This window comes from Onychomys torridus, chromosome 3, assembly GCF_903995425.1.
Source record: "Onychomys torridus chromosome 3, mOncTor1.1, whole genome shotgun sequence".
Taxonomy (NCBI): domain Eukaryota; kingdom Metazoa; phylum Chordata; class Mammalia; order Rodentia; family Cricetidae; genus Onychomys; species Onychomys torridus.
Window position 1 is genome coordinate 39707568 of NC_050445.1, and position 26507 is coordinate 39734074.

General features: G+C 45.6%; 1 protein-coding gene across 1 annotated transcript in view; it reads right to left on the reverse strand.

Moving 5' to 3' along the window:
- Window positions 1–6435: 6435 nt before the first annotated feature.
- Klhdc10 (kelch domain containing 10) overlaps window positions 6436–26507 on the reverse strand; it is a 56137-nt gene continuing 36065 nt past the window's right edge. The window contains exons 3-10 of the mRNA XM_036180950.1: window positions 25366–25587; window positions 23463–23617; window positions 18452–18600; window positions 15241–15325; window positions 14456–14522; window positions 13822–13869; window positions 12014–12153; window positions 6436–11019 (exon numbers count right to left, since the gene is read on the reverse strand). Coding sequence (XP_036036843.1) covers window positions 10810–11019; window positions 12014–12153; window positions 13822–13869; window positions 14456–14522; window positions 15241–15325; window positions 18452–18600; window positions 23463–23617; window positions 25366–25587 — 1076 coding nt within the window. The 3' untranslated portion in view covers window positions 6436–10809. The remainder of the gene's footprint in view (window positions 11020–12013; window positions 12154–13821; window positions 13870–14455; window positions 14523–15240; window positions 15326–18451; window positions 18601–23462; window positions 23618–25365; window positions 25588–26507) is intronic.

Sequence of the window (26507 nt, forward strand, 5' to 3'; positions counted from 1 at the left end):
CAGGGCCAGGCCCTAACAAGGAGCAGCGGGGAGGCCGCTGGAGCCGGACTGAAGGGCCACAGTGGGAGGCACTAAGTTCAGGTAGCTCTGGAATCCGCAAGCCAAGAGAAGAGCTGAGATGGGGTCTTTCTGAGTGTTAGGCAAGGAAAACATGTTGGTCTGTTGCCTTGTTCTAGTCTGAAAGGTGCCATCTTGGCGGATCACATGCTTCCTCGGGGGCTCATGGTCAGTGAAGAGGCCCAGGGCTGGACTTTCCAAGGCTTGGAAGCCCCACTGCCAGGATTCCTGTGTGGCCTGAGGAAACGACAGCCCCTCACATGGACTCCACGGGCATCTCCACTACTGCCTCTCTGGGGTGAGAGATGCCCAGCCCACAACTCCTGTTTCCGCCTTTTTCCTAGCCCAGCCACTCAGACAAGAAAAGCTGCTCCCCTCTGCTCACCCCCATGGAAGGCGTATTCTGAGGAAGCTGACCAGGCACCCTGAAGCCTGGGGGCTTCTGATCCTCTCAGCTTGCTCCTCGGAGACGTTTCAATGTGTGGTAATTATTTGGGCAGTGAGGACTTCAATCGTCCTCTGGAGAGTGACAGGACAGTCCTTGTCCTTCAGGAGGGGGTGACACCCACTCCCATTAATCCCATGCTGGAGATGTTCGGTCCTCAGTGATGCCACACTGAGGAGCTGGGCCAGTCTGGAGAAGAAACCATGCTGGAGCCTTCCTCTCGGGAGAAGGAACTGGGTGGGGCCTCTTTCAGACAGAACCAGTCTTCGGGTCTGGGTCTCACCCTGTGGCTGAGCTGCCACGGAAGGTTTTCTGGAATTGGCCAGTGAGGTATGAGGGTCTAGGCAGGCCCTGACAGCTCCTGGTACCTGTTTGATACTTCCTGAGTTGATGGTGGCATTTCTGGTGTGAATCCAGCCCCTGGGGTGCAACTGGGTCTCCAGGTCCCTTCCCCACCTGCCACTTCACTGAGGGAGGGTGTCAGGCTCCTGACCGGCCCTGCTCCAGGCCCACATCACCTTCCAGAACGACCCCATTATGCACACAGCTAGGATCCTTCTTCCCTGTTGCTTTTCCAGTGGGGCCTCTTTTCTCCCCTAAAGTCTTCCGAGAGAGAGCCATATCGACCGCCCCTGCAGGTTGCCATGGAAACAGGGCTTTTTCTTTCCTCCCTCCTGTTTACCTTGGTCAGGGGACTGCGGCAGAAAGCAGCCTGTCGCTGAAGAAGGGAGAGTGGGAGGGGAGGGAGGGAGGGAGGGAGTGGGAGCGGGGAGGGGGGTTGGGAGCGGGAGGGAGAATCAGCTTGCCTTAAACCAGATCGTTCCGGTTTGGAGTGGCTCTCCCCTGCAGCCTGGGCCCCTCTGCAGTACAGCAGTGAGTGCTACACGAGAGCTGTGGGGGAGGGGAGCCTCGTCCGCAGAGCTTTAGTGGAGAAGGCCCTGGACCCATGGTACCCGTCCGAGTTCCACGGGGACCTCCCTGTGTCCCTGGAGGTGCTGGCCCGGCGTGGCTGCCATGGTCCTCAGGTTGTCATTGCAAGTGTCTACCCCATGATAAAGAGATGGGAGCTGAAACCCAGCCCTTGCTCTGCGTACTCTGAGTGCCCTGGCCGAAGAGGCCTCACCCTGTGCACCAAGCAGGGTCCTTGGCGGGCCTCGAACTTAAAATTCCCCACTAACTGCCTTAGAGCGAGAACCCCGATTATCTATCGGAGCTCCCCGAGCACGGCCTCGCCTCTCCCTCACTTCCTGCATTTTGCTGGCTTCTGTCGCAGGCTTCTTCCCCTTCCAGAAGGCACCAGAAGGTGGGTGCTGGCCCTGGAAAACTAGCTCTCGACGACGCTCCTCTGAGATTCCTACCAACCTACTCTGAGGACAGGTACTGAGGTACCTGGTTACTCTCCTCTGACTCGTTTGCTGGATAGAACCCCTGCCTCCGGTGCAATCTGCCTGAATACAAGGCCGTGCCCCCGTGGCATCCCAGCTGGTGGCGTGGACACTAGATGCACAGTTAGCGTGGGCACGGGTCGCTGCAAGCCCTGGTGGCCACGACCTGGCCCTGAACTGCCCGCCTCGCTGCCCGCCAGGGGGCGGCAGAGAAACCACCCTGGGCGGCTTCTCCGTGAAACGCGAGGCCATCTTCCCTTCGGAAAACCCTGACCTGGCTCCCCCGCAGTGTGGACACTGGGAGCTTTGCCGGGACAGGCGACTGGCGGTGCCACCTGGGGGACATGGTGTCCGCCTCTAGCACGGCTACCTGGCCCTGCCCCAGGCTTCAGCCTGCTGCACTGCGGCTCTGCGGAGCCACGCCCATCTGGGGAAGGGTCCCTTCCTTTAAGCTCTTCTGCCCTGGGGGCAGGAAAGGTCTGGCTTTAGGAGAGCCGGTAACTCCCTTTGGCAACCACTTTGGTTGACCTTGGCCTATGCTGTGAAATGTGGCTAAGCCCAAGCTTATGTTCCAATATGAAGTTTTTGGTTGGTTGGTTTCTGGTTTGGTTTGGTTTGAATAAGCCCTGGCTGGCCTAGAACTCACTATGTAGACCAGGCTGGCCTCAAACTCAGAGATCCACCTGCCTGGACCTCTCCAATGCTGGAATGAAAAGTGCGTACTCACTGCACGCCCTTTCCACACCAATTAGCTATGCAGAAAGTGTGCAGAGAAATGCTGGACTGACAGCCAAATATGGCTCTGCCACCAAGGAGGGAAAGGAAGTCGCCCTTGAAGTCTTGGGCCCGTGATGTGCTGGCAGCTGTGCGCAGCCCCGTGTTCACTGTTCCTAAGGGTTCTGTCTGAGTGTCGGGCAGCACAGGGTGGGCAAGGCACAGTTGCTGACACCTTAATCCTGAATCTGAGTTTGCTTGTTGGAGGATGGAATTCTTGTAGTAAATAAGAGCCTCAGCCACCTGGCCATAAATAGATTTGCTCTCTTACAAGGGGATGTGAGAAATTTTGGATATTTGCAGTAAACACCAGAGCCTTCTCAGCTCTAGACTCCTGCAGCTTTGCTTAGAAGATTCAAGCAAGGGTTGGGGATTTAACTCAATGGTAGAGCACTTGCCTATCCTCAGCTTAAAAAAAAAAAAAAAGATTCAAGCAAGATAAAGTGATTTGCCTGTCCCTTCTAAGGTGACATACCCTGATGCCTGCTTTATTTCACACATGCAATTGCTGTAAAGATCCTGGCTTGATGTAGGGTACCAAAACAGTAAGTGGCCCAAGTGTCTCTGTCCTTCTCACTAACCCTAGAGCTGTGCTGAGCAGGCCTTCCTGCCTGGCAGCTTCGTGAGCTGAGAAGTCTCACTTCTGTATCTGAGGCTAGGGTGTCAGAGCCTAGGATGGTAAATCTGCTGGATCTCCTCTTCACCATGTAAGGCCCTCCACTTGCTTTCATCTGGCTAAGGAGAAAAAAATGTGGTACAGTAATGTTCTTGCTTGAGATTGGTAGTGAGGAATAAGCTTTGGGAAAGACACTAAAACCACACACACTTACACACCAGATTGTTTTTTGGTTTTTGTTTTGTTTTGTTTTTTTCCCTAGTCTGGTTCTTAAAATTAAAAGGTTCTAAACACCAGGCTGTATCTGAACGAGTGAGGACTTACCAGCCACACCCTTGGAGTCACTCAAACTACAGACTTAGCCAAGAAAAGATCCATTCACAATATCCAGTAAAACAAGATGTTTGTTTGAAGGAGAGGGTGATGATGAGGACCCAGCCCAGGGGTCACATGCCCTGGGCTAGGCATGTCCCTATAACCTTGTGGTACCCCCAGCCTCAGGGTTCTCTAGTCTCAGGGCCACAGTGCTAAGCAGTTTAGGCTGTGATGGCTTATTTATTGTTATTTGTTTTAGGTACTATTCTTTTCATCTCTAATTAAAATGTCACCTAAATGACGGTCTTGGTTTGAGACACCCCTACCCCCACCCCACTCCAGAGTGCAGCAGTGACTAACAACTACACAATATTATCATTAGGCACCAGGCTAAGCACTTTACACAGGCATTTAAGCCTCACAGTGGTCTCAGAGATAATATTAACCCCACTTTAGGGGAAATGACAATAATGCATTTTACTATTATTTCAGTGGTTCTCAAGAGAGGGAAGAGACAAGCCTGTATCAGACTGTCAGCCTAACGTCAGGGTAACCAGGCAAAGACAAGCAATGTTCATTCCTTCTGGCCTTGGCTCTACAGTTCTTTGCCGGACAGTTATAATAGAACAAGAGAGACAGGGCACAGCTGTACAACAGGGTCCCCAAACCTCTTAAACCAGCTGAATCAGAACTGAAGTTAGAATATCCACCAGAACTGAATTTGGGGGTTTAGACCTCATTTAATAAATATGTATCATTTTTTGATGACTAGAAGATAGCACTCAGAGGGGCGTCTCTCCGTCTACCTTTATGTGTGCTTCATAGTTCAAACTTAGGTGGCCACCTGTGCTACAGAGCTCTTCCCTGCTGAGTCATCTGGCCAGCCCTGCATGCTTCAGAAACCAGTGCTTAAAGGTCAGGTTAGCTTTGCAGCTGGCTCTGGACTTCCTACCCCATATACAGCCAAACCTGTAGCACACAAGTGAGCCAGCCACAAATGTGGCACTCACCTAGGCTACAGAGTTGACCCCAAACACAAGGGGACCGACAACTGGAATATCAGATCAAGGAGTAGTGGCCACCTTAGGCCAGTTGTAAAGTTGTACAGCCTTTGGCCAGCATCCTATTCACAGGGTGTCTTACCTATAAGGGACCTTGGGAATCACTTACTCCATTTCCTCTGACTGATGAGTAAAGCAAGGCCTGAGAAAAAGTGAGTTCCATAGATGAAGCATGTTACTGACAGAGGCAGGGGCAGAGAGCCCCATCTCAACCCCTCATCTCTTTCTAAAACTGCCAATCTGTGGTTGGAGCCATGTGTGACTACTTAGATCTAAATGCCTGTAAGTCAAGTTTGAAATTCAGTTTCTCTGCCCCAGTAGGCAGTGCTGGAGTGCTCAGGAGCCACGCGTGGCTCGTAGCTGTCACCCCAGTGGACAGTGCAGACAGACCACGTCCTTCACTGCGGAGGGCTCTATGGGTCACACACAATGAGGGCAGTATGGAGACCGCAGTGCCACAGATGAGCCGCAAGGGACTGAGGCAGCACCAGGGGCTCTGCCACTGTTTCTGACAAACTAGGACTTTATAAATGTAACCAGAAAAACAAAATCATGCAGACCAACTGAGATACTGCAGCCCCTCCCCCTAGCCAAAAATGGGGCTAGAAGCCTTGCTTAGAAACCCAGTCAAATGCAAACAAAAATCTCTTTCAGGGACTGAAGGGTGGCTTGGCAGTCTTGAGGAGTTCGGTTCCCAATACCCATGCCAGGTGGCTCACAACCGCCTGGAACTCCAGCTCTGGGGGACTGGTCTTTTTGTTTTGTGTTGTTTGAGACAGGATCTTTATGTCATCCTAGCTGTCCTGGAACTCACTATGTAGACCAGACTGGCCTCAAACTCATAGAGATCAGCTTGCTGGAGTGCTGGAATGTGTACTACCATGCCTCTTTTTCTTTTTTTAAATCAGGAGTCTGTTTCAAAGCTCTGGCAGATCGAAAGTATGGAGTTAAAGGGACCCACTTCTTATTCTTGGTAGATCTAGGGGAGCACATTTTAGGAGGAGAATAAGTCGGAGGAAGGAAGGCTGACCCGCATAGGACTGTCTGTATGGTGTATGTATGTATGCATGTATGTATGTATGCATGGTGTATGTATGACTATACTGTCTGTATGGTGTATGAATGAGCACAAACCCTTTCTCCTCTTTGTAGATTTACATTGTAACAGCCAAGAAATCTGTCCTTAGAGAAAGCCAGTGGGAATAGAATGAGTGTGTCCACTGCTAGGAGGCAGGCCCTGAAGTAACCCAATGTGGATGGAGTGTCCTTGTCTACTCTGGATTTAACGAAGTTGAGACGTGTTGCTAGAGAAAGGTCAGAGGGTAAAGCAGGGTAAGAATTGTGGTCTCATCCCCAGAGGACCCCAGAACAGGGCTCTGCCTCAGCTCCGGCCTATTCTTTGGATTGTGAAGTCCTATGACTGTTCATAGGTTCACACTCCCGTCAAGACCTCCTGTATCTCCTCCAACCTTCGGGGAAGCCTCCACACCACAAACCTGCTCAGCAGTGGTGCGTGGTATATGGAATGGCGCGGTGAGGGAGCCTGCCCCACGGCTGTCCCTTGCAAAGTTCTCCTGAGAGTTACTGTGTGTCCAGGAAAGTGTTCTGGAAAGTGAGCAGACAGAAGACATCACAGGGTGGGGTGGTAGGGAGGGCGCACAGGTATGACAGAGCAAAGCTGACCCTGGTGGGAACTGAGAGTGAATAGTGAGGGGTAGGTCTGCGATACAGGTCAAAAGGGGAACTCACAGATGTGCACAAATTACTGCAGACAATCATGGCGACTTGGACCAAGTATGTTTAGAGATTTATTGATCAGATTGTTTTAGAAAACCAACAGCGAACACTGACAAGGTACGTAAGTACAGACTGGACATTTCAGGGTAGATTTACTTGCTTGTAGGAAACCGGGGGAGGTGGAAAAGCTGTCCTGATCACATGGCATGCACACCAGACTGCAAAAGGACATCCACACTATTTAACAGGACTGTGGCAATAGCTTTAAAGTAAGGCAAGCACTGTGTACAGCCGCGCAACCTGCAGGACGGATGAGCCAAGCCTGGCCCAGCCTCAGAGCAGCTCCAAAGAGAGGCCTTCCTTCCTTTCTAGCCTGTCCTCCAGTCTCTTCAGGGAGATGCCTGCACTCTCCCTACAGACTCCTCCAGTCAGTGTGCTCTCTGCTGCCTCCTTCTATTCCCGACGTGGAACCAGTACAACAGCAATTACTACTAGCTAGTGAAAGTGGCCTTGTCTCTGAAAACTGCCTCTGACTCACCCTGTGCAGACTAAGCGGGGCCTTCAGAAAACTTCTCAAAAGTTAAAAAAATTAACAACCCGGGAAGAACACCAAGAAGATGGCACTACCTTTGAAGCACAACTCAGAACTTCTGTTGAGGACACTAGACAGGGGGAGATTTGTTTTCTTCCAAATCTCACAGACTCAGAAGGGAGACTGCGCATGGAGGTTCCAGAACCCCACCGAGCCCACTTCAGGCCCTGCCTATGCTTCCAGAGTTCTAAGGTACCTGGGGACCAATGGAATTTACACCTATGCTAACCAGTCACTGAAATGCATGGCTATAACAATAAACCCTCATTCACCCTGAAGCCCAACACCAGAACACAAGGAAGAACAAAAGGAAAGTGGCTTTTTGTGCTCCATCAGAGTGTAAGTGTCACTAAGACCACAGAACACCAACCTGGTTTTAGAGGTGACCAAACCAACACAGTCCACGAGGACAGTGCGTCCTTCCCGCACACCAGCCTATCAGACTAGAGAAGGTGACTCCAAAGGAAGAATCAGAAGAGCAAGCTTTGTCAAAAGCCAAAGAAATGTGTTCAGATAATGGGGTTTCCCGTTTCTGCGAGACACCGTGGCCTTTTCTCCCCGCAGGAACTAAGAGTTCTCTGGCCAGGGGCAGCAGAGAACTCAGCAGCAGCAGCAGCAGAGGTGCTCAGGGCACCACCTCAGCTCAGCGACCCTGCAGCTTCTCAGCAGCGGCCAACACCTCCGCATTGGCCTGCTGGCGGCCTCCAGGCCCTCTCTGAGCTTCTCTTCTTCACTAACCACTAATCCCTTGAAAGGAGATGTTTGTGGGAGAGGACTAGAAAGGGAAGGTAAGTAAAGAAATCATTTAACAGAAAAGTTGAAACACTGATTATCTGTGGATTTCAACTGTCTGTGTTTTCATTGTGCTACGGTGGAGAACCAAAGGTCACTGTCTCTTACTTTTAATCTAGAAATGTTAATATTTTCACTTTATATATATAGTTTTTAAATCTAGCTCTGTGCTGGACACGAATGCTATAAAGCAAGCTTTTCGATCAAGTCAGTAGGCCCTGAAAGAAGATCCCTGCCAGAGAAAAGGGTTTGGTTTGCCCTGAAAAGCAGGTAGAGCTTCAGTCTATTATATACTGGTTTGCAGTTTTTCTGTGAAGTGGAAAATACCTTATAGTGATGGAAGCATCATTTAATAAGGTATTACATTCCCAGATAAATTAGTGTACATGTAGGAGAACTGTATTAATATTAGGTTTTTATTCTCCACTTGGACAACACTTTCAACTGGACTTCCTCATTCCTGGGCAAGACGTGCAAATAGAAGATAGTACAAACAGGAATGGGGAAAAAAAATCTCAACTCTAACACACTAAGGAACAGCAATTTTTTATGAACTAGAATAGGAAAACATGGACTTGAAAAAAAAAATCCAGCTTTACCAAACGTTGGCTTACGATCACACTGAAAATCCTTGGCATACTTTGACAAGACAGTACGAACGGCAGTGAAGCTGCTCTGCAGTCATTGCTTCTACATAATCCGTCCAGAGCACACGTGTCTACATATTGCACTTCCATTTCCAGGGCACAGGAAGATGGCAGGGCCTACCTTAAAGAGGCAGAGGAGCAGCAGGCGCCATCACCTTTCCCGCTCCAGGGGTCCAAGTGCTGGCGACCCCAGGGAACCAGTCACCTTCCTAGTCCTCACCTGCAGTCATTGGCACCCAGAGCACGTGCACAGGAGATTTCGCAGCTGCTCCTGCACCATGTCACTAGTGTTCTATTCAAAGACTCTCAGACCAAACGTGGACTTCAAAGACACATATGGTCATTGATTCCAGGCCTCCAACATCTACCTCAAAGAAGAGTGCCTTCAAAAGGCTTAAAAAGGATGCCAGCAAGTGTGGCTTGACTCAGTCCTCTCTTTACAACTTTTTGGTGTAACAGAAACCAGAGGCCTTCTTGTATTCCAAGGACCATGGCAGTCAAAGCACAGAGGCTGAACAGTCTTTGGTCCCTATATAAACCAATGACAAAAATCCATCTGTCACCCTGGAAAACATGGCTTATTAGTTTGGGATGTAGACCTGGCCTGGAGTCACAAAGTTTTGAACTCACAAAGTGGCTCAGGCTGACTTACTCTGGAGAGGGCTCCTCTGATGGTAAGAAGTCAAAGCCACACCAACAGGAAATGGCGAGATTTGGGGGATGGGACCCCAGAAGAGCAGCTCCATCTCCTCACTCCTCAGGAATGACCCAAACTCACAGTTAAGTGCTTCCCTGGGTGCGAGCAAAGGCTCCACTGAGCCCACACAGATGGAGCAGAAGGGCCTGCTGTGAGGAGAGGTCAAAAGACCTCCCGAGGACTGCATACTGGGCAGGAACTTTTCAACTGTAACTCAAAGGGGACTTTAAATCCACACAAACTGAAGAGATCTCTTCTGGGCAAAAAGAAAAAGAACAATGTTAAAGCTAGGTGAAAAAGAGGCACTTAAAGGAAAAATAGTGTTCCAAATCTCCTGCACATGTCTCCTCCATAACGGGCCTGCAGGAGGGTCTGGCTCGCCCTCCTGCAGGCCTCCAGTACTCTGACCACACCTATGGATACCCACAGGCTTACACAAGCAACTCCCTCAACTCTTCTAGCAGTCTGAAGACAAAACAGTGAAAACTTAGGTCACTTTTCTTCCAAACAAAACAGACCAGAACTAAAACCTCTCACAAAAAAGGCGAATGATCCTGTCTCACTCCTTCCTCCTGACACTTGCTTCTTCTTGAGGAGGATAAGCTGTGCCTCTTCCCTAGGACATTTTATCTAATTACTAGGCAATTACAGCACCGTGTACACAGAAGCAGACAGCAAAGGGGGTAAGAAGCTCAGGAGGGAATCTGGAACCAACTGCTTGAGAAAATGCAAGAACGTGGTCCAGAGATTAAAAAGGAAACGGCTGCTCTGATAGTCAAAGGCCATCGCCCCAAGCAGAAGCTAAGCTAAAAGTCTGAAGGGTGCAGGTGCTATGCTCTACTCTACTGTCCTTTGACATTTACACCACGCACTTAGAATCTACAGTTCCCCATGGAGAGGTTAAAGACATAGTTAAAGCCATTAATAAGCGCAGGGGAAGTTCACAATGCCTAGAAAGAACTTGACGCCATACATTTAATTTGAAAGACACCAACAATGTGACGCTGACACACAACGCTAAGTCTCAGCAGGCCAATGCTAACCACGGGGCATCAACAGGTTGAGGGGCTCACTAATCAAACGTTGCTGAACTCTCTCCTTTGTCAAGGTTAGGTATCTTTGCACCAAGTCAACCACTGCTATCTGAGCCCAGCCACTCAGACACAGCTCAGAAACACTAACTCAACATCCAAATTTAAGAACAGCCTGCAAGATTACCCAGGTCAGTCTTCCTGATCTATCTCCCAGACCACTTGTTGCTGGCTTTTTAAATTTGGTGTTTGTTGATGACAATGCTTTATAGGTGGTATTAGCTGACATGGTCAATATGTTTAGAATTTCTTTAAAATAACAAATAGAAAAACAACAACAACAACAAAAACAATTTATCTCTCGTGATTCCTAACATCATTAAAGTACTTTCAGACACTCCCTCAGCTCCATCAGGAAAGAGGGAAAGCATATATGGGGTGCAGACTGGGGCAGGAGGGAGGGAAGCAAAGAAAATAGCACAGGAGAGAGTGAGATGTCCATAAACTTAAACCCATTCACGAAAAAGGCATCTGATGTATTTTCTGAATAAGGCCTTGATCAGGGTAACCGATTCTCTTTGTAGCACACTCTACACTGCCCATAAATAAAGGAGTCTCTTTAAATTAACATTTCCAGTATCAATGAACAGTCCAGAATCCTCATTTCAAGCGTTCGATGAGGTCCTGTGTTAGTCCAAGGTGCAGAAGCTGTGTTCGGGAGAGGTTTGCTAGGTTGGGGAAGGCCGCGAGCAGCTTCTCCCATGCCAGTTCCAGCAAGCTAGGTACCACCAGCCAGATCTTAAACAATGACCCAGTCCGTTTGTTTTCGTGGATGTTCACCACTCCTCCGTGAATGTACATGCAACCAGCCTATGAACAAATGGCAGTTAAAAGAAGACAAATTCAAATGGAAGAGCAATAGCTACCAAGGCAGAGACTTTTCAGCAAAGGAAAGGGAGCAGCGTAGATGGGATCAAGGTGAGATGAAACAAAACAATCCCTCAGGCTGGACTTGCAATCAGGTGCAACACTTGTATAACCACCAAGCCCGGGTTCAACACCCAGCTCCACAGACACAGAATTTCTCAACTCATCTGAGCCTATGCAGAAACCGAGAGTGCTTATATAATGAGTGGGTTAGTAAAGAAAAAAATAGGATTTTGGTGGGATTTTTGTTTTGTTTCATACATTGCTTAGCTGGAATCAAATTCTTAAGCTCAACTGATCTGCTTCCTGCATGGTAGAATTACCAGGTCCAGTTCTATAGTTTTGTTTTCTTTTTTAATTTGCTTATATTGTGTTTTGGTTTTGTTCCTTTTTTGAGATAGGGTTTCTCTGTGTAGCCCTGGCTGTCCTGGAACCTGTTCTGTAGACCAGGCTAACCTTGAACTCGGAGGTCTATCTGCCTGCCTCTGCCTCCTGAGTGCTGGGATTAAAGGCATGTGCCAACACTACTGCCTGGTTTTGTGTGTGTGTGTGTGTGTGTGTGTGTGTGTGTGTGTGTGTGTGTGTGTTTTAACTTAAACTACAAACAACTTTTTATTAACAATTAAGTTTAGAGTATATTGAGTATCCAAAATATCAAATGTTGGTGATACAAAGATGAAAAACAGTATCTTTAATAATATGGTACTAAAGGATAACATTATTCTGCCCTCTTAAGAAACACCTTAGAATTGACTGTCAGGACCTAAAATAACTACACACTGAATTTCCTTGACATTTGTAGTGCTCTCCTACACTTGGATATAGTAGTGTTTTCCTCTCCTTGTCTTAGCCCACAGTTGGTCAATATCAGCATCTTTCCACCTTGCTAGCACTCCTTACCATCCACTATGTAAGAAGGATATAAAAACAAACTCACGGGGGTAACAGCTGCACAGTGAAAGTAAACAGGCTCTGGCATGGTAGCAGGGAGCTTCACCCACTGAAAAGTCTGCAGATTCAGCTTCCAGATGTCTCCCAGGATCACTTCTCCATTATAGCCCCCACAAATGAAAACATCTGCCAAGAAAGGAGAAAGCCAATAGCACACAAAGGCAATGAGCTACAGCTACAGCATGTCTTCTGGGAGAACATATGGTTAGCTGACAGGTGGGCCATTCCTCAACAGAACTAGGACGTTTCACTGGGACTAAGGATGCCAGCCTCTAGGGAGGCTTCATGTCAGGTTCTCAAATTTAAACATTTCTAGGTTCCAGGCACTGAAAGTGAATGAACAGAAGCTGGAAATAAAGAAACTGGGTCTGGGGAAGCTCATGCTCTGAAGGAGGTTGGCTATGCAGCCCAAGAGAGACGCCCTGGAAGGAGCAGGCTAGCCACCGCTTCTCCATTTCCACGAGAAGCTTAAACTCCCACTAGACAAGAAAACACGAATCAAACACAGCTACAAACCAGGTTTTCCAGCTCTTCTTTTGAATGGACCACAAAATATCATATGCAATCTGGACCACAAAATAGGTCCTTACACACACACACACACACACACACACACACACACACACACACACACACAAAGTGAGCTGGATGCAGTGGCACACGCCTTTAATCCCAGCACTGGGGAGGCAGAGGCAGGTGGATCTCTGTGAGTTCCAGGACAGCCTGGTCTACAGAGCGAGTTCCAGGACAGCCAGGGCTGTTACACAGAGAAACCCTGTCTCAGAAAAACCACTATAAACAAGCAAACAAATAAATAAATAGTAAGTAAATAAATATAGCCAAAGCTCATTTGATCTGTATAGCTCTGGGGGGGTTAGTTTTAACTATTGATCAACTCCTAGCAAAGACCATGTGACCTTTTAAAGGCCCAGAGGTTCCAACTGAATGATGCATGGCTCCCAGGAAGCAAATGAATAAATGGCTAATTCAAGTCTGGGCCAACTTTAAGCCAATACTTAATTAAACTATAAAATATACCAGGAACTTTTTTTTGGCTGGGACTCAAGAAAAACTTTAAAGAATAGCTCCATTCTCAGAGGCAAAGCAGAACAGTGTCACAACCTATAAATCTTATCCAAAAAACAGAAGCATAATTTTTAAAAAGTCCCTGTGTATACATAAAATGGCAGATAAATACTACTTAAATCTGAAGTGGGATGCTAAAAGGATACAGGCTATCAAGTTCCTGCATATACCCCTTCCCAGAGGTGGGGGGGAGGGGAGTAAGGGGTGCTCAAGGAGGTATGTCAAACTATAAAATGTCCTGTAAATCAAAAGCCAGAAATATTAGCCAAAGAAGAGTTGTTAGCAGGCTTCAAGTGCTGCTACTTTCTGAAATCATACAAGGCCTTTGCTACAGGAGAACCAAGGGATGAACTCAGAGTTCTGACATCAGATAGAGAACAGAATAAACTTTATGCTATAGTATTCTGGAGAAGTTATTACAATTTTAGTACAATGTGCACTGAGGTCTATCTGTGCAAGTACTCACAGGGCTAGAACCATAAATCATGCTGGAAGATCCAATAAAAGCTTATTTACCATTAACTTCAGAGTTCTTTTAACAGAGAGAGCCCAGACACAAAACTAGTTTACATTCTGAAAATTGCCTAGTGTTCCCTTTAAGTTTAAATTACAAAATTATGCACCCCTTAGAGGAGCTAATCAGGAAATCAGTCATTCTCAGCAGGTAAGATTACAGAAATGAATCAAAATTTTAGTCGGACTCCATACCATTTTTTATTTGAACACAGCTGTGACATCTTCGGGCTGCAGGAAAGCCTGTCAAACACATAAATACAGGAACTGCATTATTCAAGAAAACAACAGCTAGTTATCCCAGTCCTTCCGGATGGAGTGTCGGGGAAACAGAGGAAGAAGGGTGGGTGACAGCGCCTCAGATGGGCAGATTTGAAGTTCCCACCGTCTTTTCTCTTTTTCATTCTTGTGTGAGTATGTGTGTATAACACATGTGTATGCCTCAAAGACACCCCACCCCACCCCCCCCCCGGGGAACTCACAGCACCTCAAGCTAGAGTTACAGGAGGTGGTACATTCCTGATGTTGGGAACTGGACTCAGGTCCTCCGAAAGAGCAGCACGAGCTCTTGACCACTAAGCACCTCTCTAGTCCTTAAGGCCCATTTCTTATTTCTCATGTGTTCTTTCACTTGGACCACATAACTCAGGGATCTCTATTAAAATCTCTCTGCTCAGTAGCTGAGAGAGAATAACAACTGAGTTGAAGAATAAAGTAACTACTAACGTCATTTTATGTACCATATCACTTAAGAAAATTACCCTTACCCCCACCAAGAACAAGTATAAAATACATTTGCTAAAGACATGAATCAATACTTTTAATTTACCTATTTTTTCATGAGGTTTTGTTGCGATCTCCTCCCATACATTTGTTTCAAGGTTGTATGCATGGATCTTAGAAGGAAAAAAAAAAAGCATATATGTACAAGTAAATAGCTGTAATCTTAGTTTCTGTAAAAGCAGATTTTGACAGTGAACATTTTTGGAGCAGTTTTAGACAAAGTGAAAAGAAAAGGCTAGAATGAGGAGAGAAGTATGCTACCCTGCCCCTTTGACATCTCCACAGTGAGCGTGAGACATTCTTGTGACAGGGAAAAGCAGCATTGGTAAGAGAACGGGACAAGTCAGCAAACTCCTTAAAGGTCCAAGACAGGCCAGGGGCTCTGTCACCTGACCTAGATCTCCTCTGGGATTTCGAACTGCTATGTTCTAAATACCATGGGGATAGAGGACTAAAAGGCCTAAGGAACTGGGCTCTCTGGAGTCAGGGATGTACAGCCCTAAGCCTGTCTGTCCTTCTTAATGCACTGCACCAACAGAGGGATGTGACATTCTGTGAAGACTGACTCAACTCTAATTACTATACATTCTGTAGTTACTGTCCTCATCCACCACAATGTTCACACAGACTTTTCAGCATGTGATGAATGTGACTATCAGCTGCAAAGCGCATCGGGAGCACTGAGTTCAACCTTCTGTCATAGAGAACTCTGATCAAAAAACAAGTGTTGAGGAAGCTGCTCAACAATTGAAATACTAACAGAATCATCTTAATTAGAAAGATATAGTCCTCTGTCTATTGTCTCCCACTTCTTTAAAGAAAAAAAAGTACCTTGTTTAAGGAATAGGCTGTCCAGGAAGTCCCTCCTCCCAAGATGTAAATCCTCTGCCCATCATGAGCAATTTCATGTCTGTACCTGAAAATATCGAAAAATATAACTGGGTGAAAATGACCTCCCTAAGGTTTAGCTGTGAAGTTTTATTAGCTAAATACTGCCATTATTTATGACGATAAATTGTTAGAAATGACCCAAGTGTTAACTAGTAGTGAACTAGTCAAATGAACTATAGAACATGCATAAAATGAATATGCACACAATCAATATGAAAGAAAGGACAGCTAATCCATTCCAAAGTTCTGTTCATACCATTAACTGGAAAGGAAATGAGCTCCATGTTAAATAGCCTGCAGCCAGTTTTAAAACTTTCAGTGTACAAACACACAGGAATGCAAGGGTGTTCCCATCTTAGATGGCAACCTCAGCTACCTCTAAGTTTAGTTTTATTTTTCGTTTCTTCAATTTGCTGATTTGTATTTTCTTTCTTTTTTTTTTTTGTTTTTTGTTTTTTGTTTGTTTGTTTTTGAGACAGGATTTCTCTGTGTAGCTTTGGAGCTTGTCTTGGAACTCTCTTCATAGACTAGGCTGGCCTCGAACTCAGAGATCTGCCTGCGTCTGCCTCCCCAGTACTGGGATTAAAGGCGTGTGCCACCACCTCTCCGCAAGGGATTTTTTTTTGTTAATTAAAGCATTTGAAGTGGGAAGATCCACCTTTAATCCGGGCCACACCTTCTGTTGGCAGTCTATATAAAAGACCTGGAAGAAGGAAGCTTGATCTCTCTTTGCCTGCTTTCTCTCTCTTTGGAACGTCCATTCTTTCACTGGCCTTACAGGATAAAAGACACACAGTACAAGAGATACAGATGGGAAAAACTCTAAACAGACTATAGTGTGTTTGACAATGTGTGTAGGCTTAAGAAAAGAAAAAGGGTACAGTCATAGAAAAAAATGAATAGTTTAAAAATAAAGTCTTTAAAGAGAGAAGTAATATAAAAAAGAATAAGCCATGGAGAGAAGGGAAACACAGAGGGAGTCTGGATGTTGGGTGTTATTGTGTTGATTTTAAATTTTTGATTGCTGACAAGCGAAGAACAGCTGCTGAGAGACATGGGACTGACAGAGGGACTGATGACATACACAGCCTAGATATTTGAGAAATGCCTTAACTTTAAAACAAAAGTAAAAATATATTTGTAAAATTAAGTTAAAAATGCTTTGGAGAAGAGGTTTTGCTTTTGTTTCCACAGGAAACAAGAGGATGTTGATTCACTCCAGGTTAATATGGATCAGGTTTGATCAAGGGAGACCTCCTGAACCTTGACAGGTAATATCTATCAACAAAGGTTACTGATGGTCTTCCCAGGACTTGATCATTATCTCAATTTTCTCAGGGACCCCTAAAGATGTCTTCACCCACAGACACAGGAAGCAGTCTAGAGAAGACAATGCCCACATTCCCAAGAAATGGTGTAAGTGGCTGTTGGTTATTTGGTGGGTTGCCAATGTTTGTTATCATTTAGGGGAATATAGTATATTGATACAAATTTGAAGTTATTTTCGTCACACTGTATGTATGTTTCTACTCTTGTTTAAGGTATTGTACTTATGCAGTTCATTTAAAAATGTAAGGCAAACTTCTAGTTTTTGAAAGCTAGTATTTATAAATTATTTAGGATAATCAAGAAACATAGGCCAGGCGGTGCTGGCGCATGCCTTTAATCCCAGCACTTGGGAGGCAGAGGCAGGTGGATCTCTGTGAGTTCGAGGTCAGCCTGGTCTACAGAGTAAGTTCCAGGAAAGGCACAAAGCTACACAGAGAAGCCTTGTCTCGAAAAACCAAAAGGGAAAAAAAAAAAAAAGAATTTGGGTGCTGGGTGATAGGCCCCCCCAAAAGTGCCAAAAGAGTAAGAGTTTTAAAAAACAACTAAAGGGTTGGGGATTTAGCTCGGTGGTAGAGCGCTTGCCTAGCAAGCGCAAGGGCCTGGGTTTGATCCTCAGCTCCACATACCAAACAAACAAACAAACAAACAAACAACTGCAGAATCCCATGGGACTAGTTGTGAGCCACCATACAGGTGCTGGGAATTGAACTCAAGGCCTTTGGAAGAGCAGCCATCTTAACCACTGAGCCATTCTTTCAGCCCCTTAGAATTGGAATTCTTTTTTTTTTTTGGTTTTTCAAGACAGGGTTTCTCTGTAGCTTTGGAGCCTGTCCTGGACTACCTCTGTAGTCCAGGCTGGCCTTGAACTCAGAGTGCCACCACTGCCCGGCAGAATTGGAATTCTTAATCTTCCTGCCTTAAGTCTTCTAGTGGGAACAATGTGTTTGTCCATAAAATAACTTAAAGAAGGCTACTATGTGAAGTCTTTTTTCCCTGAAAGCCCCTAGTGCTCTCAGCATAAATTATATCCAAATAACTGTATTAACAGCCACCTCCCATTTCCTCCCAGGAACTCAATAGCCAGCCCATCAACATCCTACTGCAAGGACAATGGAGTACAGCAAACACAGACATTTTGCTTAAAGGCAACAAAAGACACCCAATTAATCTGAAGAGAGGAAATTAAAAAATATTTACTTTGTTTTTAAACTCAGGAAAATAACACTAAGTTTGCCATTAAGTTTAACTCTAAGAGGTAACTATTCCTATGGAAAGAAAGGTGAAAGATCTAAGGCCATTAGCAGAAGGTAACAGGAGAGGCTGGGCGGTGGTGGCGCACGCCTGCAATCCCAGCACTCGGGAGGCAGAGGCAGGGGGATCTCTGTGAGTTCGAGGCCAGCCTGGCCTACAAAAAACAAAAACCAGAAAGCAATAGGATGTTGGGATGTTTTAGAGACAGTGAGATGAACATTATCCCAGGTACTCTCCATCCATCATCTATCTTCCTGTCTGTCCCTCCTTCCAGTCAACACTCACTGACCTTCATTATGACTTTTATTGGCAACTGCTACCATTGGTTCCTTTCAAAACTACAAGCTTCTTGCTACTAAAAGCTAAAACATACAAAGAAATAATATTTTAAAAATTTTACACTTAGAGGAAAACACTGTATTTTCACCAACAGCCCTTTCTTTAGCACTGATCTGGACCCACATGCCAGTTAACTACTTTATCAAGGGAGTTTTCTCTTCCTGGTGCCAAGGTTCTGGAAGAGCTCAAATGTCAGCAAGAAAGACCGCAGTGCTCAGCCCCAGCACCTTACCGCTCCTCAGGCAGGTCACAGGACAGGTTGTTTGGTTTGAGTTGTGTCCACACCATGGTGTTGAGATCTAACTTGTGCAGGTCTGTGCTGTAGATGTAGCCAGTTGTTCCCCCAAAGACATAAAGGGAACCATTGATGAGGGCCATGGCCTGTAGAAAGGTGAATAAGAATGACTCCTTAATCCTTAACACTTTATTACAGAACATAAACTTAGCAATGCCCCCAAATCATGTTCTATCAAATTCTCTTCTTTTTGTTTTGTTTTGTCTTGTTTTATTCTGGTTTTGTGTGTGTGTGTGTGTGTGCGCGCGCGCGCGCGTTTCTGTGGAGCCCTGGCTGTTTTGGAACTCACTCTGTAGACCAGGCTGACCTCAAACTCACAGAGATCCGCCTGCCTCTGCCTCCCAAGCGCTGGGATTAAAGGCATGCGCCACCACCACCCTGCCAAATATTAACTTCTAAATACCATTCTCCTCTAAAAGAACCCAGTCTTATGAAAAGCGGAGTCTGATCCCTGCCTCTGCCTCCCGAGTGCTGAGATTAAAGGCATGTGCCAACACTGCCGGTTTCTCTTTTTTTAACCCTTTAAAATATGAGAATCTTACCATCTTACAAGGACTCCAATTTGCAATAAGGCTCGTTAAGGAAGGGAATGGCTCAGTTGCCTCTAGCCTACTGGCTATGGGTAGGTTAGGACTTCTATTGGTCTTTTCTGTGTCGAACACACAGATTGCAAGCTCAGCACCAATTTGAGATCTTTGGCAGCAGTTAACTCTACAGCTCACACATGGTTGAGCCTGTATGATAATGAATATTCAGAGACGGTAATGCCTGGGGGGGCGGCGCTCACCAACCTAAGACAGAGCACCTGTGTGGCCTGGGCAGGTGTCTCCATGATGGGTAAGGTGACCTGCTGACGTCCCACGCAACCTAAGTCAGAAGCTCATTTTTTAGTAAAAGGTGGGGACCTGTAGGTCCCTGGCCCCCGTTTTGGGTAGCTGTTGCCTTGCTTGCTGACCTTGACGTTGATGTCCTCCCTATGCTAATTCCCTGCTGGTTTCCACCCTCCTAAATGCTTAAGGGAAGTTCCTTGTTTGTGTATCCTGCATATAGGGTGTTAACAGCTTAGATACAACATTGTTAAAACATCAGTAGCAAACTTCTGCCCTCCGGGGTTCTCCCATTGTGCTGTAAGCCTGTATTTAAGGCCTCCTCCCTCCTTCAATAAATGGCATTTGGCATTCTGCTGAGGCAAATGACGAGAGAGAGAGAGAGAGAGAGAGAGAGAGAGAGAGAGAGAGAGAGGGAGGGAGGGAATGAGAATCTTGGTGTAGAGACATGGCTCAGCAGCTCTCTTCTCTCCCAGAGAACTGGAATCATTTCCCTGCACTCATGTTGAGTAGCTCACAACCACCTGTACCTTCAGCTCCCTAGGCATCTGTGCACTCACATCACATAATATAAAAATAAAATATCAGAGCTGATCAATGGCTCAGGAGTTAAGAGCACTTGAGTTCAGTTCCCAGTACCTACGTGGTAGTTCATAACCATCCCATAATTCCAGTTCCAGGAGACCCAACACCTTCTTCTGACCTTCATGAGCACTAAGCATAGACACAGCACACACACACATGCTGGCAAAACATACATACACACAAACAAAAATCTAAAAATAAAATAAAGTATCAGACTTTGACTCAGCTATGATGGGGCTTGCTTATAATTCTAGTACTCATGAGGCTGAGGCAATAAGATCAGGAAAGAGTGTGAGGCTAGGTTAAAGGCTCCATAGTGAGTTCCTGGCCAACCTGAGCTATGAAGTAAGTGTAAGGGTTCTGTCCTTAATTATGTCATCAGCCTGCGACAGTGTCCCAGCTTAAAAAGCGGGTGGGCCCTCTGTGCGTTCCTTTTTCTCTTTCTGCTCTCTTCCCTCCTCGCAGGAAGGAAGAGAGCTCTCTGTCTCTCTCCCTTCACCCCCCTCTCTCCCCCCCTCCTCCTCTCCCCCTCTCTCCCTTTCTCTCCCAGTAAAGCTATAGAAAGGTAACCATGGCTCATGATTCTTCCACGGGCATGCTCCTCTGCTGGCATGGCTGCCACGGGCAGTGGCCAGCCACCAGCAGCGCCAATTTAACCAACATTTGGTGTCGTGACGTGTATAAACACCAACCGAGGACCTGCTGACTGCTGCCAGGTGCATCCCTCACTTCCACTGGACCTCTATACAACTACCGCCATGATTCTTCAGTGAGTGCTGTTCTCACAGCTGTAGTCTGAGCTATATCCTTTTCGACGGACACCCCGGGGGTTGTCCTTGGGCTGTGCTGGCAACGGGAGGCACATTTTTGCTCCTGATGAGGAGAAAAATGTCATCTGGGGTCTACCAGGTGAACCAACGGCATCGCAGCTGCAGCCCTTCCCATACCTTGATGAAGAGGATGGCGAACTTGAGCTGATTCTTAGATCTCTATCCATTCTTTTGGGTCGCCCGAGATTGGAATCTGATCCCAGTTTGTTATTTTAATTTTTTATTTTTCTCTCAGCTATAGCCATGGGACAAAGGGACAGATACATTTACCACCTACATTGGCGGATAGGGGCGGGTACTGGTAAATCTGGCTACATAACAGAGTCGCAGGAACTTCTGCCAGCTAACGGGCAAATAAGAGTTACTTTATCTCCAAGCTTTCTGCTAAAGCTCTAAACCCTTCTCCCTTTTTCTCTTTCTGCTCTCTTCTCTCTGCGCGGTCTCTCTGTCTCTCTGTCTCTCTCTCCCCCTCTCTCCCTTTCTCTCCCAATAAAGCTCTAGAAAGGTAACCATGGCTCGTGATTCTTCCATGGGCACGCTCCTCTGCCAGCATGGCCACCACGGGTGGTGGCCAGCCACTTGCTGCCCCAATTTAACCAACAGTGAGACCTCAGAAACAAAACAAAACAAAAAACCCCAAAACCAAAAACCCTACTAAGAATCTCAAAAATTACAAGCTAAAGGGCTGACAAGATGAGCCAGTGGGTAAAAGCGCCAGCCATGTGAGCCTAACTTTGAGTTCATCCCCAGAACCCACAACAAGGGAGACAACCAACCACAAAAGTTGTTCTCTGACCTGTACCTTTGAGCTGTGTTGCCTGTGTACATGCACACATACTAGTAATAACAAACAAAAATTCTGAAAGGTTGAAAATAAATCAGGCCGGGTGGTAGTGGCGCACGCCTTTAATCCCAGCACTCGGGAGGCAGAGCCAGGTGGATCTCTGTGAGTTCGAGGCCAGCCTGGTCTCCAAAGCGAGTTCCAGGAAAGGTGCAAAGCTACACAGAGAAACCCTGTCTCAAAAAACAAAAACAAAAACAAAACAAAAAAATCAGACCCTAAAGCCAGGTATCTGACATTCGCCTATAATCCCAACTATTCATGAGGTTGAGGCCAGTCTGTGCAACATGTGAAACCTTGTTCATGAATGAATGACTAAATCTTTTTTTTTTTTTTTTTTCTTTTTAGCTGAGGATCGAACCCAGGGCCTTGTGCTTGCTAGGCAAGCGCTCTACCATTGAGCTAAATCCCCAACCCGGCTAAATCTTTTTCTAGAACCTGGGGGCTGTTTTACCTTTGTTTGACTTTACAAAGTAAAGCTTTGCTAGTTCTACCCAGAAAGGTATCTGTTCAGTGACTGTCTTAAGAGTCAGAAATGTAGGGCCAGTGGACAGGAGCATTTCCCCTGAAAGCCGCCTCTCACACTCCCAAGCAGCAGCAACAGATGGGAACGAAGCTAGCACTGACCTAGAAATGTGGAGCTCAGAGCTGACACTTCCATCAGACTCCGCTTCAGTCACTGCCACAGCTAATTCTTAGAGCCTGAGTAGCCTCTGCAGTGAGAGAGAGTTGTCTAGAAAGAACCTTTTCATAGTTAGAACTCAGAAGTGTTTAATCACTCCTGTGTGCAAGACAGCTGAGCCCGATGCCAAATGGTGGTTATTCCAAGTTCAACCACTGGTCTCAAAAGTCTGGCTAGGGTGCGTAGCCCACAATCTTTCAGATATAACTTTACAAACCAAAGATTAAGCCAAGTGGTAGTAGCACACACCTTTTGTCCCAGCACTCAGGAGGCAGAGGCAGGTGATCTCTGAGTTCAAGGCCAGTATGGTCTATAGAGTGAATTCTAGGACAGCCAGGGCTACTACACAGAGAAACCCTGTCTTGAAAAACCAAACCAAACCAAACCAAACCAAACAAACAAAAAAACCAAGACCAAAGGTTAAACTGACCTACGAACAGTCTCTACATGCTTTAGTTCAGCTTTGTGTAGAGTCTCTGTCTGTCTCTCTCTCTCTCTCTCTCTCTCTCTCTCTCTCTCTCTCTCTCTCTCGGTCTTTTGAGACAGGGTTTCTCTGCCTCCCAAGTGCTGGAATTAAAGGCATGCGCCACCACCGCCCGGCTTGTAGAGTCTCTTGATGAGCTACACTTCTTAGGAAATAAAGTTCTTCCTAGATGCCCGTCATCAGAGCAGACTCAGACCACGAACTAGGGGTTGTGCAAAGTAATTTCTACGTAGATCTAGCTCTTAACCTTAAAACTGGATCAGAAGCAAAAAGTGGCACTGGGAAGATGTCTTGGTGGGTAAAATGCTGGTGTGCAAGCACAAGGACCAGAGTTCAATTCCTACACCCATGTAAAACAACAGACAAAACAAAACAGGAGTGGTCATAGCCACTTATAAAAGCAATACTGGGGAGGCCTCATCAGCAAGCCCCAGATCTCAGAGAGAGACTGTCTCAAAGGAGACACAAAAGGTGGACACAGCTCCTAAGAACAATACTTGAGGCTGTCCCCTAGCCTGCACACAAAAAATTCCCCCTCTCCCCCAACAAAGAATGGTGAAAACAAGAGAGGAGAGTGGTAAGATATATGAATTTACTTTGAATCTCTATTAAAATAATGGTAGCACTGTATTCTGACACTGCTAGACTAGAAAAATATGAAATAAGCACATTCACCATTCATTAGCCACAGATTAGTACCTGTCCATATATACGACTGGGTCTCTTCCCCCGACAGCTGAGTAAAGCCCATCTCTTGTACTTCACGTTACAGACATGGACGTCATTGCCGTTGCTCTCACCAAATGGGATGCCTGTACCTCCAAACACTAGCAGGTTGTTTCCATGCAGCACAACTGGGGAGGAAGAAGCATACATTCCACTTATGCAATTGCTTCCTGCAGTATGCTGACCATGAACCCAGACCATGTGAAAAGCTCAAACATGTCTACTTTAATGATATTATTAAGACCACTCATTGAACTATAGGATTCTTCAGAAAATGGCTTAATTTGTACTATATCAATTATCTCACATGGTTCACTGTTACATGTATGATACACAGCCAAATGCACTTATAGAATTCATTAAATAAAACTGTGCATAGCAATGTCAAGTCCACAAACTACATAATACCATTGCTGTTCAAGACAGCTCAAAAACACAGCAAGCCAGAGGAAAACGATTTATCATCTTTGCCTTGGAAAACAACCTGTAGGACTCAGATGGGAGAATCAAAGGAACCTCAGTCGGAGGAATGATCGTTATATTTTAAACTATGGTTTCTGCCAGTTTAATACTCTACCAGATCAAAAGAAACATCAATATCCTGCAGACAAGTTTGGTATTCTATCTTTATCTTTTCTGTTTGCCACAATTTACACAATCCTCTCTTTTTCTTTCTTCCCTTCTTCATCTGCCTCTCTCATTTCAGTAGCTCCCCAACCTAGCCCACAATTTGTTAACTCATACACCATAGTGGTTAACAGTACCATAGCAGTCAACAGTCTGCCCCCATAGCAGTTAGCAGTCAACAGTCTGCCCCCATAGTGGTTAGCCATAGCGGTTAGTGGTCAACAGTCTACCCCGTAGTGGTCTACCCCATGGTGGTTAGAGGTCAACAGTCTGCCCCATAGCAGTTAGGGTCAACAGTCTGACCCTGCAGTGGTCAACAGTCGGCCCCAAAGAGGTCAACAGTCTATACTGTAGTGCTGTGTCAAGAGTTGGATTTAATTCTAGTGTGACTTCAGGAAAACTAGTTAACCTCCCTAACTTAATTTCCACAACAACTCTATGAGGTAGGAACTGTAAATGTTATTTTCTTCTCTCTTTCATTATTATTTTCCTCTCTCTCCTCTGCCTCCCTTTCTGTGCTAAGTTTGCATCCAGGGCTTGGTACACTCTACCACTAAGCAATGAGCCCAATCTCCATTTTTAGAGATGATAAACTGAAACAGAGCAAATGTTTGTGTTTTAATTTCTCTGTTTGTTTTCAGGAAATAAGGTCTTGCTATGTAGCCCTGGCTAGCCTTGAACTCATTGCAAAGGTCTTTCTCAGTCTCTCAAGTGCTAGGATTACAGGCATGCACCACCATACCTGGTAAAAACAATTTAAATAACTTGCTGAGGGTTTCCTAAAAAGAGCTGGGATTCAATCCCAGGCAGTCTGGCTTCAGAGCATGCACTCCTAGCTATTATTGTCAGGGAATATTGTCAAGGTTCCTCTATGGAACCTTGAGTTCTTCATTTATACAATGGCAATCACTGTAGAAACTTACAGTGATGCTGTAAGGAAGTGAAGTCCTTCCCTTAATAGCTATTAATTACCATAGTTACAACTCCAGTTTTTCATTTTGATTACATTTATATATATGTATGTATATATATATAAAATACTTTAAACTGAACTGGCAATCCAATATTATACAGTTAGATTCAAACCCAGGAACTCAGGGATTCCAAGTCACCACACTATGTTATCATCATAGTGACAACATTTAATCATGTTACAAGAGTATAAACTATTAACAAGGAACAAGGAACACTGAACCTGATATTTCAGTTGGTTCACAAAGTCAAATTTTTCAGAACTCCTGGTACTTACGTGACATAGATGCCAATTCCCGGGGCATGTAGCCATCTGTCCCCATCTGGTGCCAGGTGCCTGTTGCAAAATGATACCTCCAAAGCTCCCTGAAGAGAGGATAGTCTTCATTATCTGGCCCTCCTGATTCATCATAGTCTGGGTTATACCCTCCAAACACATAGAGATTGGTATTATCTGCCACACAGCGATGTCCACTACGGGCTGGGGGAGGTCTGTGGCCTAAGGAAGAAGAGGACGGTTATCCAAAAGTGGCCCACAGATAAAGAGCACAAACATAATTAGTAACAACCATTTGAATCTTAAAGGGAGTCAGCAAGGATTCCTAGCACAACAAATGTCATTTACTTAGGTTATTTTATACACTCACACAGACTACTTCAGATTTTAAGAAGCTAGTCTCCATTTTTATTTCATGATTTCTAAATTTCAAAGACTAGGAGAGAGTTTTTCCAGGAGAGGTGACACAGCATGGTAAACTCAAGGAAATGGCTGACAATGTGGAATTCAAGAAAAGGAAGAGAGGCCTAGTAAAGACCCTGGATAGGACCCAGGGCCACAGACAAAAGCAAAGCTTGGCAAACAGGAAGGAGGCAAGTTCTAGAATGGGAAGATATTTTTCTTTATGATACAGAAATGAAACCTGCCTTGTGCATGGTTGGCAAGCACTCCACCACTAAGCTACAGACACAGAATCTTTCTAAAGTTCCAGTTACATTAACGAGCCAGGCCTTGTGGCACAAGCCTGTAATCTAAGCTACTCAGGGGGCTGAGTCAGGAGAACCACAATTTCAAAGGCTGCCTGGGCTCAGAGCATAAGTTCAAGACCTAGGCAATTCAAGGATGGCCTGTCTCAAAATTAAAAAGGGAAAGAAGACTAGTGACACAGTCAAGTGAACAGAGTCCTCGCCTAGCACACTCCAGGCCCTTGGCTTAACCCCAGCATACACTAAGTAAGTGATTAAATTATACACATGTATATTACTTCATTCAAATTATTTTGAGATCATTTTAAAGGTGAAAAAAGCCCATTATTTATATTTCTATTATTCTTACAACTTCTTATACCAGTCTACATAAACCCTTGAATAGAGAAAAACAAGATAAAATACAATATGGACTAAGATGATACTATATTTGCT